Source organism: Cervus elaphus, chromosome 10 (assembly GCF_910594005.1).
Source record: "Cervus elaphus chromosome 10, mCerEla1.1, whole genome shotgun sequence".
Taxonomy (NCBI): domain Eukaryota; kingdom Metazoa; phylum Chordata; class Mammalia; order Artiodactyla; family Cervidae; genus Cervus; species Cervus elaphus.
Window position 1 is genome coordinate 40737002 of NC_057824.1, and position 12979 is coordinate 40749980.

The 12979-nt window shown below is 53.9% G+C and overlaps 1 protein-coding gene across 1 annotated transcript; it reads left to right on the top strand.

Annotated features, from left to right (window-relative positions):
- The first annotated feature begins 276 nt into the window (after positions 1 to 276).
- On the top strand, positions 277 to 12660 carry RNF40 (ring finger protein 40). Its single transcript, XM_043914762.1, has 20 exons — positions 277 to 394; positions 503 to 706; positions 1131 to 1298; positions 1430 to 1571; positions 2192 to 2398; positions 2935 to 3056; positions 3178 to 3324; positions 3423 to 3497; positions 4583 to 4702; positions 4803 to 4982; positions 5177 to 5312; positions 6125 to 6246; positions 6333 to 6760; positions 6847 to 6964; positions 7091 to 7240; positions 7423 to 7635; positions 7716 to 7841; positions 8951 to 9091; positions 9183 to 9284; positions 11401 to 12660. Exons 2-20 carry the CDS (start codon positions 575 to 577, stop codon positions 11575 to 11577), a joined length of 3006 nt encoding a protein of 1001 aa, XP_043770697.1. The 5' UTR covers positions 277 to 394; positions 503 to 574; the 3' UTR covers positions 11578 to 12660.
- Positions 12661 to 12979: the final 319 nt, after the last annotated feature.

The following is a 12979-nucleotide window of genomic DNA, read 5'->3' on the forward strand; positions in this document are numbered from 1 at the left end:
TCCCTCGTCTCAACGGTGACCGTTGCTAAGGGAATTCCTGGAGCCAGGGAGAAAGTGTACGGCTCCCTCCAATCAGTGAGAAGAGAGTGCGCGTGCGTAATAAGATGCAAGCCCCGCCCTCATGGCCTCCTTTCAAAGTTGCTAATCTGGGGCAGGCGGTGTCTTGTGTTATCGGTTACCATGGGAACTGTTTACTGACCAATCACGGAGAGAAGAGGGTTCGGAAAGAAACCCATACAGACCCGAGAGGCGGGACAAAGCGAGACCAATAGAAACAGGAAATGAAGACGATTTCGCCACATCCGGGACTGCCCCTGGCGCCTGCGCTCTGCTAGGGAGGCCAGTGACGTCCGGTGGAGTCCAAGATGGCGCCCGTGGGCTGATCCTGCTGCCGGTGAGGGGCTCAGGGCCGGCGGGGCGAGGACCCTCTGGTAGGTGAGGGAGAGTTGCGTGGTTGCGAAGCTCCGGCCGCCTCCACATCTTTGCGCTCTGTCTTCTGCAGGTGACAGGAGTGCAGCCTTCGCCTGCCTGACTTCCCTCGGGAGACCCTGCTCCTCTCTTCGCTGCCGCGGCCATGTCTGGGCCCGGCAGCAAACGCGCCGCTGGGGATGGGGGTTCGGGGCCCCCAGAGAAGAAGCTGAGCCGCGAGGAGAAGACCACCACCACGCTTATAGAGCCCATTCGCCTGGGAGGCATCTCTTCCACGGTTCGTGGGTTCCTGCCTCAGTCCTCAAAACTTGATAGAACTCCCATCTGTTTTCCCTCCACATCGTCCTGAACTTAACTCCCAATTCCCCAGGCTTAGCAAGATCCACTTTACAGAACGCTGTGTTGAAGGCAACCGAGGACACGACGTCAGCCTTCCCTTTACAGATAGGAAAACGGGTTCCCACAGGGCGTGTGGCTTGTCAAAGACTTAAGTAGGAAGAGGCAGAAGCAGAAGAACATGACCCGCCTCACAACCGAGACGCTTTCTCTGTGGGTGTCTGAGCTTCGTTAAATCCTAATGGCAGTTCATCTGGGGAAGCTCCCCACTCCCTTCCGTTGCCTTTGTTTTTCTTGTCTTTCTCTGTGATTGGGTTCTGGGGCCCTGCTTGACCCTCTTCTTGGCCCCTTTATTTCCTTGGTAGGAGGAGATGGACCTCAAGGTTCTGCAGTTCAAGAACAAGAAACTTGCAGAGCGGCTGGAACAGAGACAGGCATGTGAAGACGAACTCCGAGAACGAATTGAGAAGCTGGAGAAGCGGCAGGCCACAGATGACGCCACCCTCCTCATTGTCAATCGCTACTGGGCCCAGGTGGATGCCGCTCTTTCGAAGATCTGGCCTTGATCCAGCTTCCAATCCTCAGATCCCTCTACTAGGAAAGGAGTATCAGGCTGGGAAGCACCTGAGGGATTCATAACATTTTTGGTGCTTTCTCCCTTCAGCTGGATGAAACTGTGGAAGCCCTTCTCCGACACCATGAGAGCCAGGGGGAGCTGTCTTCAGGGACAGAGGCACCTGGGACCCAGGAGGGGCCAACACGTGATGAGACCCCTCTCACAGAGCCAGGGACTTCGGAGCTGAGGGGTAGGGCCAGAACCCTAGGATCTGGGAAGCTTAATTAAGTTCTCGGAAAGGTCCTGGAGAGGAGGGGACTTTGATATTAGACTGCCAAATTCCCCGCCTGCTAACAGACAATTGATTTCATATCTAGGCTGCAAGGGCAGTGGGTAAGAACACAGGCTTTGACATCTGAGTGATATGGTTAACAGTACAATTCACATCTTGACATCTGTAGTTCAAAAAAGTATTAAATGTTGACCGTGTACTTGGCATTGTTGTAGATTTGGAGGAAACAAAAATAACAAGAGATAACTGCCCCAACCATTAGGGAAGGAAGTGATTAAAACCACAAGAAAGAAGGGGGGCTGCTGAAAGGGAGTGAGTATGTGTGCACTTTAGTTTAGATAGGGGAAGGCAGAGAAGGCTTCCCTGAGCAAGTGATTTGGTAGCTCTCTGGCCTTAGGGACATCACCTCCCTGAACTTCTGTTATTTCACTTTTAAGATGGGGATAACACAGTACTGCAGGTGTTGGTTATGTTGATTGAGTAAGCTATAGAGTGCTGAAGGGCTCAGTCTGAAACTTGGTACAGAGTGGTGGTGACTGTTGCTGTTGTCCTCACGAGGGTCTGTCCGTCCCTCCCAGAACCCCCGCCAATGCAGCTGCGGCCCCCTCTCAGTGAGCCAGCCTTGGCTTTTGTGGTGGCCCTTGGCGCAAGCAGTAGTGAGGAGGTGGAGCTGCAGCTGCAGGGCCGCATGGAGTTCTCAAAGGCAGCTGTGTCCCGTGTCGTGGAGGCCTCTGACCGCCTGCAGCGCCGGGTGGAAGAACTCTGTCAGCGAGTATACAGCCGAGGTTAGTTCTTTATGCTGCCACCCCAGACGTGCCCCAGCTTCCATTTACCTCTTCATGGTATCCCCTTCTCAGTGTCCCTAGCCCAGAGGCAGCCACAGTTCCCCGGGGGATAAATCAGCCACATTCTCAGGTTAAACTGTCAGTGGAGGATCTGGCTTTGATTTTTGGAGTTGAGGTCTAGAGAGATGGGTGGAAGTTGTTGTTGATACTGGGAGAGGGGTCCTCCTCCCTTGGGGCTGGAGACCTCTTGGGAGCACTTTTCACAAATCTTAGTGGCAGTTACTGATCCATCCAAGGCATAGCAGCAAGGGCCCAGCCTTAGTTCTGTCAGTCCCTCCTGGGCATTCTGGGCACATGGCTCTCCTCTCTGAGCTGGTTCCTCCTTTGTACATTGAGGATAAAGACTCCTGGCTGTGTCATGAGAAAGTGGCAAGACAGCTGGTGGATCACACTGGGCACATAGCAGACTCCAAAATGAGTTAGTACTTTGACCCACTGCCCTGGACTTGGCTCTTACCTGAGCCCTGCCTTCCCAGGGGACAGTGAGCCCCCCGGTGAGGCGGCTCGGGCACGTACCCGGGAGCTGGGCCGTGAGAATCGTCGGCTACAGGACTTGGCCACCCAACTACAGGAGAAGCACCACCGCATCTCATTGGAGGTGGGAGTTGGGATTTTGGTGTGGGGTTGGAACCAGGACAGGGTTTGGATTAGTTGGACACCCAAGGATCTCGGGGAGCCAAGTTTGTCATCTTAGCCTCTGTCCCCTTCATTGTCCCCAGTACTCTGAGCTCCAGGATAAAGTAACATCTGCAGAGACAAAAGTGCTGGAGATGGAGACGACAGTAGAGGACCTGCAGTGGGACATTGAGAAGTTGCGGAAGCGGGAGCAAAAACTTAATAAGCACCTGGCAGAAGCCTTAGAGCAGGTGAGATTCAGGCGCTGGGTCAGATGGAGCCTGAACAGAGTACTTGGGGCCCTAACTTCTCTTCTCCACGCCCATATGTCCATCTCTTCTCTCCACAGCTCAATTCTGGCTACTATGTGTCTGGGAGCTCTTCAGGCTTCCAGGGGGGCCAGATCACACTCAGCATGCAAAAGGTGAGCAGCAGCATTCTTCCTGGTCCCTCCCGCAGCCTTTTCTCTACTGTACCATTGAACTTCCCCCTTAGAATTAAGGACAAACGTCAGCTGTGGTCTTGGAGGTCTTTCCTTGTCACTTACAGTGTTCTTTGTTTCATTGTTTCATATCTATATTCAATAAATAGTTGCTGAATACTGAATGTTAGGTACTCTGTAGAAAGCAGTTATTTTGGAGAACAAAACAGAAACCTATCATGGAACATAAGTTCTAGTTGGGGGAGTTAACAGGAAGTAGGTAAATTGTATATCAGTTGATTAAAAGTCAGTCAGTTCAGTTCAGTTGCTCAGTCGTGTCCAACTCTTTGCAACCCCATGGACTGCAGCATGCCAGGCCCCCGTGTCCATCACTAACTCCCAGAGTTTACTCAAACTCATGTCTGTTGAGTTGGCGATGCCATCCAGCCATCTTATCCTCTGTCGTCCCCTTCTCCTCTCACCTTCAATCTTTCCCAGCATCAGAGTCTTTTTCAAATGAGTCAGTTCTTCACATCAGGTGGCCAAAGTATTGGAGCTTCAGCATCAGTCCTTCCAGTGAATATTCAGAACTGATTTCCTTTAGGATGGGCTGGTTGAATATCCTTGCTGTCCAAGGGATTAAAAGTACCACTGAGGAAAGAGGTGTTGGTTGTGTTGGAGTCATTTGGCATTCACATTGTGGGCCTTGCTGCAACTGTCCCATTCCCTGTCCTGCTTTTGCTGTCTCACTTCTTGGTCACTGAACTTCTTTTTTTCTTTTTTTGGTGCTGTAGAGTCATTGTTCCCTGTCCTCCTTTCCTCAGCTTGTTTTTCAGGATTTCCAGGAAGGCTTCCCTGACCCCCTGTCAGATACAAGCCTTGGTTCCCAGCACTGACCTTGCAATATTACATTTTCTCCTACTTGGCTAGGAACACTTAGGAAAGTGCCTGGGTCTGGCTTGTCCCTGGGCCTTCAGAATCCATCACTGCTCCACATAGGGGAGCTTGGGCAGAGCATATGGTGGGGCTGTGAGGGACGCATGCCTCATGCCCTGGCCCTGCCTCCCACGGACCTCCCCACTCCACAGTTTGAAATGCTGAATGCGGAGTTGGAGGAAAATCAGGAATTGGCCAATAGCCGCATGGCAGAGTTGGAGAAGCTGCAGGCCGAACTTCAGGGGGCCGTGCGGACCAATGAGCGCCTCAAGGTGAGTTGTGTTTGGGGCTGGGAAGGCCTTAGCCTGCAGGGTGGGCTCTCCCTGAGCTCTTCTTCCTCTTGCTGAGTGAGTTCAGATACCCTGCCCCTAGGTAGCATTGCGGAGCCTTCCCGAGGAGGTGGTTCGGGAGACGGGGGAGTACCGGATGCTGCAGGCACAGTTCTCACTGCTCTACAATGAGTCTCTGCAAGTGAAGACCCAGCTGGACGAGGCCCGTGGGCTGCTGCTGGCCACCAAGAATTCCCACCTGAGGCACATTGAGCACATGGAGGTATGCCCATGGAACAGGGGTAAGGGTCAGGCCCTCTGGGTTAGGTTGTTCATGGGTCAAGGGTGTCAGAGCTCGGGGTGCCTGCCAGGGATCCCTTGGAAATAAATTCTTCCTAAGCTACTGAGGTTTGAGGTTGAGGGTGGGCTTAACATGAGCCCAGGGCTTCTGTGGGTCCTTAATGCCTCACCTCACAGAGTGATGAGCTGGGGCTGCAGAAGAAGCTACGCACCGAGGTTATACAGCTGGAGGACACGCTGGCCCAGGTTCGCAAGGAGTACGAGATGCTGCGCATCGAGTTTGAACAGAACCTGGCGGCCAACGAGCAGGCGGGTATGTGGCAAGGACAAGGTCGAGGTGGGGCCTTTTGTGGGATTGCTGGGCCCTGGTGTGGCCAGATGCTTGTCCAGAGGTTAAGTCCTTTCCTTTCACAGAGCCTCATCTCCCTGTGGAAAATGGGGACCCCATCACATGGCTCAAAGGTGCAGTGAGGCTTACAGCCGCCTGAGGTGGCTGATGGTGCTGACTCTGCCAGAACAGGAGCTGTCAGCCCCATCCGTGATTCTCTGGCCTTTAGGGCACATCTCTACTAGTTCATTATACAAAGGTTTATTGAACACCTCTTTTGAGCCAGGCTCAGTTCTAAGCTTTGGAATTAAACCAGTGAACAAAATACAAAGAATCCCTGCTGTTGTGGAGCTGTGTTACAGGAAGGGAGGACAGACAACAAAGGAGGAAAAAATTGAACATGTGTGTTAGGTAGTGACAAGTATATCAAGCAAAGTAAAGCAAGGAAGGAAGATAAGGAGGTATTAGGAGAAATGCCAGGGAGATGAAACTAAGAAGGTGGCATTTGTTTAAAAGCTAAAGAAAGTGGACTAACTTACTTTTGTGAATTTACAGTTATGTGTTCCTTTGAAGGAAATCTGGAAATGTTTTAGAAATCTGCATTAGCAGAAATAACACACAGCATCAGATTACGTTTGGGTGAATTTTCTTCAGTTATCTGCTGAGCTCACTTTCTGTATAAGGCTTCAGTTGTCCTCTCCTTGTAGTGGGAGTGACTGCCCTGCCTCTCCCCTCACTGAGGGGCTGGGCCCCTAACCCAGGGACCAGTCTGACCTTGGTTTCCTGTACTCCTCCAGGGCCCATCAACCGCGAGATGCGCCACCTGATCAGCAGCCTACAGAACCACAACCACCAGCTAAAAGGGGATGCCCAGCGATACAAGCGGAAACTGCGCGAAGTGCAGGCCGAGATTGCCAAGGTGAGGAGCGGGCTGCCTGGGGAAGGCCGTGGCTAGGCCCCAGTGAGCATGTCTCACCTCAGCCCTGTTCTTTCTCTGCTCTGCAGCTCCGGGCTCAGGCCAGTGGCTCTACTCACTCCATCCCCAGCCTGGGTCACCCAGAGGACTCCAGCCTCGGTGCCTCAGTCCCAGGGAAAGAAGAGGGTGGGCCAGGCCCTGTTGGTGCCCCTGACACCAGAAAGGAGATGGCTTCCATGCCTGGCACTGCCATTACTACATCGTCAGCGAAGAAGGAAGACCTGGTGCCCTCTGAGGAAGAGACCCAGGCCCTGACCCCCGGGGCCCAGGGACCCTCCTCCCGGGGCCGAGAACCTGAGGCCAGACCCAAGCGGGAGCTTCGGGAGCGAGAAGGGCCTGTTCTGGGACCCCCATCTGTAGCCTCGGCTCTCTCAAGGGCTGATCGGGAGAAGGCCAAAGTGGAAGAGGCGAAGAGGAAGGAATCAGAACTCCTCAAAGGTCTCCGAGTAGAGCTCAAGTGAGGCCCTTTTCTTTTCTCCCTCCCACCCCTGCCCAGTGGCTTCCAGCTCTACTCACCCAGCCTTCCTCCTGTGCCTCCCCCAGGAAGGCCCAGGAAAGCCAGAAGGAGATGAAGTTGCTGCTGGACATGTATAAGTCTGCGCCCAAGGAACAGCGGGATAAGGTGCAGCTCATGGCAGCGGAACGCAAGGCCAAGGCTGAGGTGAGGGCAGATAGGGTCCGTGGGATGTGCAGAAAGGCTGCCCCAGGGCGGGGGGTGCAGTAACCAGACTCAAGCCCTGGGTCAGCAGGAAGCAGTGATGAGAGAGCTCCCTCCTGGTGGTTATAGGTCGATGAACTCCGGGGCCGCATCCGGGAGCTGGAGGAGAGGGATCGGAGGGAGAGCAAGAAGATCGCGGATGAGGATGCCCTGCGGCGCATTCGTCAGGCGGAGGAGCAGATTGAACACCTGCAGCGCAAGTTGGGTGCCACCAAGCAGGTGCGACCCCCACCCCACCCCACCCCCAGCTTTGAATGTTGGCATTCCTTAAACCTCCTGGACTAGCGCATGACTTGGGTCCACTCTGTGGGTCTTTGTACAGCCGTGTTTTCCTGCGGTTTCCCCACAGTTGATCTTGTCCATCTCCCACGTTCCATCTTGCCCCTGCCCACTTGCTGCAGGAGGAGGAGGCCCTGCTGTCAGAGATGGATGTGACTGGCCAGGCCTTTGAGGACATGCAGGAGCAAAACGGGCGGCTGCTCCAGCAGCTGAGAGAAAAGGATGATGCCAACTTCAAGCTGATGTCAGAGCGGATCAAAGCCAACCAGATTCATAAGCTGCTGCGGGAGGAGAAGGACGAGCTTGGCGAGCAGGTTCTTGGCCTCAAGTCCCAGGTAGGGCTGCCCCAGGCTTGTTAGGGTGGAACTGGAGAGGTAGGGGCTCCCCAGCACTGAGTCCCCACTCCTGTCCTCAGGTGGATGCCCAGCTGCTGACCGTGCAGAAGCTGGAGGAAAAAGAGCGAGCCTTGCAGGGCAGCCTCGGGGGTGTGGAGAAGGAGCTGACACTACGCAGCCAGGCCCTGGAGCTCAACAAGAGGAAGGTGAGGCAGATTACCTGGGCTGGAGCCTGGCTCTGCTCCCCTACACAGCCCCGTTCACGTCTCAGACACTTAATGTTTGCCAGACCCTGTGCTGAGGACTTTCCCTGTTGGGTCATGTTTCAGCCTTAAAATAATCCTACAACAGTTTTTGTTGTTATCTGCTTTTCTGTAAGGGAGAAGGCTGAGGTTTAGGGAGGTAGTTGACTTGCTCAAGAAAGAGTGGAAGTGGAATTTGGGCCTGGGTCTTCTTGACTCCACAACCCATGTCTTGACCACTGCACTGTTTACCTGTTTCTGTCACATAGTTGTATTAACTCTTAAGAAACGTCTCTAGCTCGTGGTAGTTGTTCTTCTGAGGGGAACAGAGTCAGGAATGACATCACTCCTCCAGGTCATGGTAAAGGCTTAACATTGACTTTCATCTTTTTTCTCCCCCTGGACTTCTCTCTGCTTGGTTCATTCGTTTAAGCAGTGTTAGTCATGCTCTTGCTGTGTACCAGGACCTACACTGCGTGCTGGGGAGATCATAAGAACAGAACACCTCTGCTGGGAGTGGCCGGTTCCAGGGGCAGAGAGCAAGCCAATAATCCCACAGATTAAGGAACACTGTTTCAGATCACAGCATGTCTTTTTTTGTTTGGCCGCACTGCATGGCTTGTTAGACCACAGCAGCGAAGGCCCGGAATCCTAACCACGTGGCTGCCAGGAAACTCACAGCGTGTCTTACGAAGGAAATAGAAGTGTATGAAAGAAAAACAGGAGAACCTCTCTCAGGAGGTGACATTTGAGCTGAGGCTTCAGAGAGCTGCAGAGAGAAAGTCTGTGTGTTGGGGGAGTTGAGGGGAGCAGAGAACCCTGTGGAGGCTTAGAGACAGGAGAGAGGGTTATGCAGGTGAGGAGCCAGAAGTGCTGGGAATGAGGAGCCTCACCTCCTAGGTGAGGCTGGTGGGGTCAGGAGACAGAATCAGTTCTAGTGAAGATGTTGGACTTATCCCAAGAGCAGGAACCTCTGGACAGTTGACATAAGCATCTGTGGGCCATGGCTCCACACGCTTGACTCCGCAGGCTCAGGCCAACTGTGCCCCTCCTCCCCATTCCACCCACCTCAGGCCGTAGAAGCAGCCCAACTGGCCGAGGACCTGAAGGTGCAGCTGGAGCATGTGCAGACACGGCTGCGAGAGATCCAACCTTGCCTGGCCGAGAGCCGGGCTGCGCGGGAGAAAGAGAGCTTCAACCTCAAGAGGGCTCAGGTGTGTGGCTGGCAGGGGGTGGAGGCGGGGGGTGGTCAGCAGGTTTGGATTGAGGACCCTTGCACTCAACCTCCCCCCTCTCCTGCCCCAGGAGGACATCTCCCGGCTGCGGCGCAAGCTGGAGAAGCAGAGGAAGGTGGAAGTTTATGCAGACGCTGATGAAATCCTCCAGGAGGAGATCAAGGAATACAAGGTAGGGCTGTGGAACTAGGTTGTGCTCCATAAACCTGAGAAATCTCAGATTGGGGGTTGGTGAGAGCTCCAGGGGGTAGTCCGGGGAACCCAGAAATAAGGTAGGATAGCAAAACCTGGGCAGAATCCATTGTGGAGAATCAAGACAGCTCTCAAGTGTGGTACACATACTCCACGCCAGATAGAGTGCTGGGTGTGGGAGGACTGGGACCTATACCTAGTCTTGGATCTCTTGAAACTGACAGTCTGCCGAAGCAGGCAGCCAAGTAATTATTTCCTCTGAGTGATGATGAGTGTGATGGCAGAGGCCAGAGGGGTTGGAGCAGTCAGGGGAGGCCCTTAGTAGCCCTGGGGGGGAGGGGGGAGGGGGGCACAGTCCGCCGACTTCCCGAAGGAATAGCCTCCAAAGGAAAACTGAAGAGTGAGTCACGGTTGGCCATGAAGAATGGAGATGGAAGGATCCCAGCAAAGGGAGAGGTAGAGGTGGAGGCTGCTAGTTAAGGGAGACGTGCTGGAGGACACGGCTGGGCAGTGGCAGCTAAGAGGGCAGAACAGGGGCCTTTGGTGAGTCACAACCTGGGGGGCAGGGGAGGGGGTGTTGGGCAGTGTCAGATCCTAAAGGTTAGTGAGCCAGGTTGAGATTCCTGGCTTGTTCAGTAGTCAGTGTGGACACATCCAAGGGTTTTAGACTAGAGAGTGACGTCTCAAGGATATTGAGGATGAGGAACTTACTCGTGGGACTCCTTGGGAGGCTGTCTGGGAGGACAAAGGAGAAGGGCTGGTGTGAAAGACAGAGGCTTTGGGGGATTGTCAGCAGAGGCGAAGGCAGAAGCCACGTGGAACTGGTCACCCAGGGAGGGCCTGTGGCATGAGATGAAACAGGGGTCATTTTCCCTGAGCAACCTCAAAGCTTAAATAATGGACGGAGGAGGAATTTCTATGGTAATCCAGTGGCTAGGACTCCACACTGCCAATTCCGGGGTCCTGGTTCAATCCCTGGTCAGGGAACTAGATCCCACATGCCACAACTAAGACCCAGCACAATTAAATAAATAATTTTTTTTAAAAAGGAAGGAGAAAAAAAAAAAGAAAAAATAAAGGAAGGAGAGCCATGTAGAGGGAGATGACTGGGGAAGAGTTTCAAGGAGGCAGGGATGAGTGAGTTCAGAGCTGCCAAGAAGGCACATGAAGCAAGTGATGAAAGATACCTTTTGTGTTTGACAGTCTTGGGAATGGTTGTTGGGTAGAGGTGAAGGTCAGATCACCTAGACTCTCACCTGGAGTGAAGAAAGGACCGAGGGTGAGTCAGTAAAAAGACAACCTTTTGGGAGCAATTTGACCTTGTAGGGGTGGAGACAGCTGAAAGGGGAGAAGGGAAAGACTTTTGGAGAAGTTGCAGACTGTGGAGACTGTGAAATGCTGGTGGGTAGGATTCTGAGAGCTAGAGAAGGGGTGATACTTGTGAGGAGTGGCTGAGGTGGTGGACTGGGCTAGGATTTCAGGCAGGACAGAGGAAGATTATTGGGAATGCTGCGTGGAGGGAATTTCTTATCTGGAGTAGGAGGTGAGACCTTTCGGCAGGTGGGAAATTGCAAGATAAAGAGAGATTTATAAAACCTCCATAGAGAGAAATGAATCAAGTGACCCACAGCAGGATCTTTGGGCAGCACCAGGGATGGGCCCAGTTGAGGGTTGAGAGCAGCAGATTTCTAGTGGCACTGCCATGCCCAGCTGTTACTTAGCAGGTAGAAGGTAAACAGTCAGCTTAAGCCAGGACTGGGCTTTTGCCAAAGAAGGCTAGTGGGGCAAGGGATGAAACCCCAGTGCAGAGGAGCTCAGGCTGGAGCCTGTGGGTCATTGACCTTTAGCAGGGACTTGTGACCACTGGCCATCACCACCTAAGTTAGAGTCTAGACTGTGTTACTATCTAGTTTTGAAACCTGGGCTCCCTGGCCTGTTTCCTTACATGGAAAGTGCTTATCCCGACCTCCCAGGGCTATCATGAGAGTTAGGTGCAGCCTTCTGTGGGGTGGTCTGAGTGAACCACCTCTTGCTGTCAGCTTGGGATCTGGGCACTGTCAGGACTGTTCCTGAGTTGACGCCTTTGCCTGGCCCAGGCGCGGTTGACCTGCCCCTGCTGTAACACCCGCAAGAAAGATGCAGTCCTTACCAAGTGCTTCCACGTTTTCTGCTTCGAGTGTGTGCGGGGCCGCTATGAGGCCCGCCAGAGGAAGTGCCCCAAGTGCAACGCTGCCTTTGGTGCCCACGACTTCCACCGCGTCTACATCAGCTGAACACGTAACTCAGGGGACTTTGGAACACCATGGACCCTGGGGGCTGTGCCTCCAGTCTCACCCTACCCAGCATCCAGTGTCCCCCACCTTCCATTCTGGACCCTGTGGGCCCAGCCCCTCCCCACGTGGTTGGTTCAGGGGCCCTAGTGCATGCTAGTGGGTGTGCGATTGGCCAAACTGTTTCACCTTTTCCCCAAGGTCAGAACTCCAGCCTAGGAGGCACTTGCCCTTCAGGAAAGGTCTGCTGTGAGAGCCCTGAGGGGCCCAGAGGACTCAAGGAAACTTGCTGGCAGCTGGCCCTAACCCTTCTCCAGCTTTTTCTACAGGCCCATCCCAGCCAAAAAGTGGAAATTCCCCAAGCTGTGACCTCCCACACAAGTGGAGGCTCACTACCTACTTAACACACCCACAAGTTAGGACCAGGGGTGGGTCAGGTCCTCAGCTCCTTGCTTTGAGATGGCCCTGGGGCCCAGGGATACTTTCCTTCACTCTCTGCTCCGCAGACCTGAGCAGACCTTCCCTTCTGTGGAGTTGCTTTGGTCTCTTTGGTCTGGTCTTATGCTAAGAGCATCCCCTTGGTGGGAGCACTGTCCTCTTCTGGGAGGCTCCAAGTTTGCTGCAGTCACGTTGCACTCATCTGGGGAGTGCTGAACCAAGATCATCAGTTTCTATCCTAATCAGACCGCTTCCAATCTCTCCTCCCTTCCCAGGCCCGACTTAACACCCACCTCATGCTTCCCAGGTCTCTGCTGGGTCCCTCACCATGACCCTGCTTTCATCCGGGTGGCCTTAACTTTAGTGGAGGCAGAACTTCCCATGGGGAAAGGGACAGACTAGCCCGCTGTGCCAACTTCCAATCATTCCAGGTAGAAGAGCTTCATCTAATGCCCTGTGACTGAGCCTGTACCTGTATGATGCTTCCTGTGCTGTCTGCCCAAGTAAACTCTTATGGGCTATAAGGACAGTCCGAGGGGGCCCGGGAGGTGGAGCTGCTGGCAGGTGCAAGGGTCCACTCCGACCCACAGCCCCTGCTCTAAAGATGTCTTGTATAGGCTGTTGTTTTGAATAAACGTCCAACACTCAGCCTATAGTCCGGAGCTAGGCTTCCTGCCCTAAACGTGGGTCCCGGATTTTGGCTGTTAAAACTTATTCCCAGCGCCTCCCTGGTTGGTGAGTGAACCTAGAGGGCCTGCACAGATCAGACCCCACTCCTGGCACCTGCTTATTATACTGTCGTCCGTGGTCCCAGACTGGGCCCGTGGGAGGGGCATGTCTGCAAGGAGAAAGCGTCGTGGTCAGCACTCAGCCGCCAGCTTTCTCTCCTGTTCCCACCGGGAAGAGCCGTCACTCCCTAGATCTCGGCAGCTCCGGCTTGCCACGCCACGCCCCCCCCCCCCCCCCC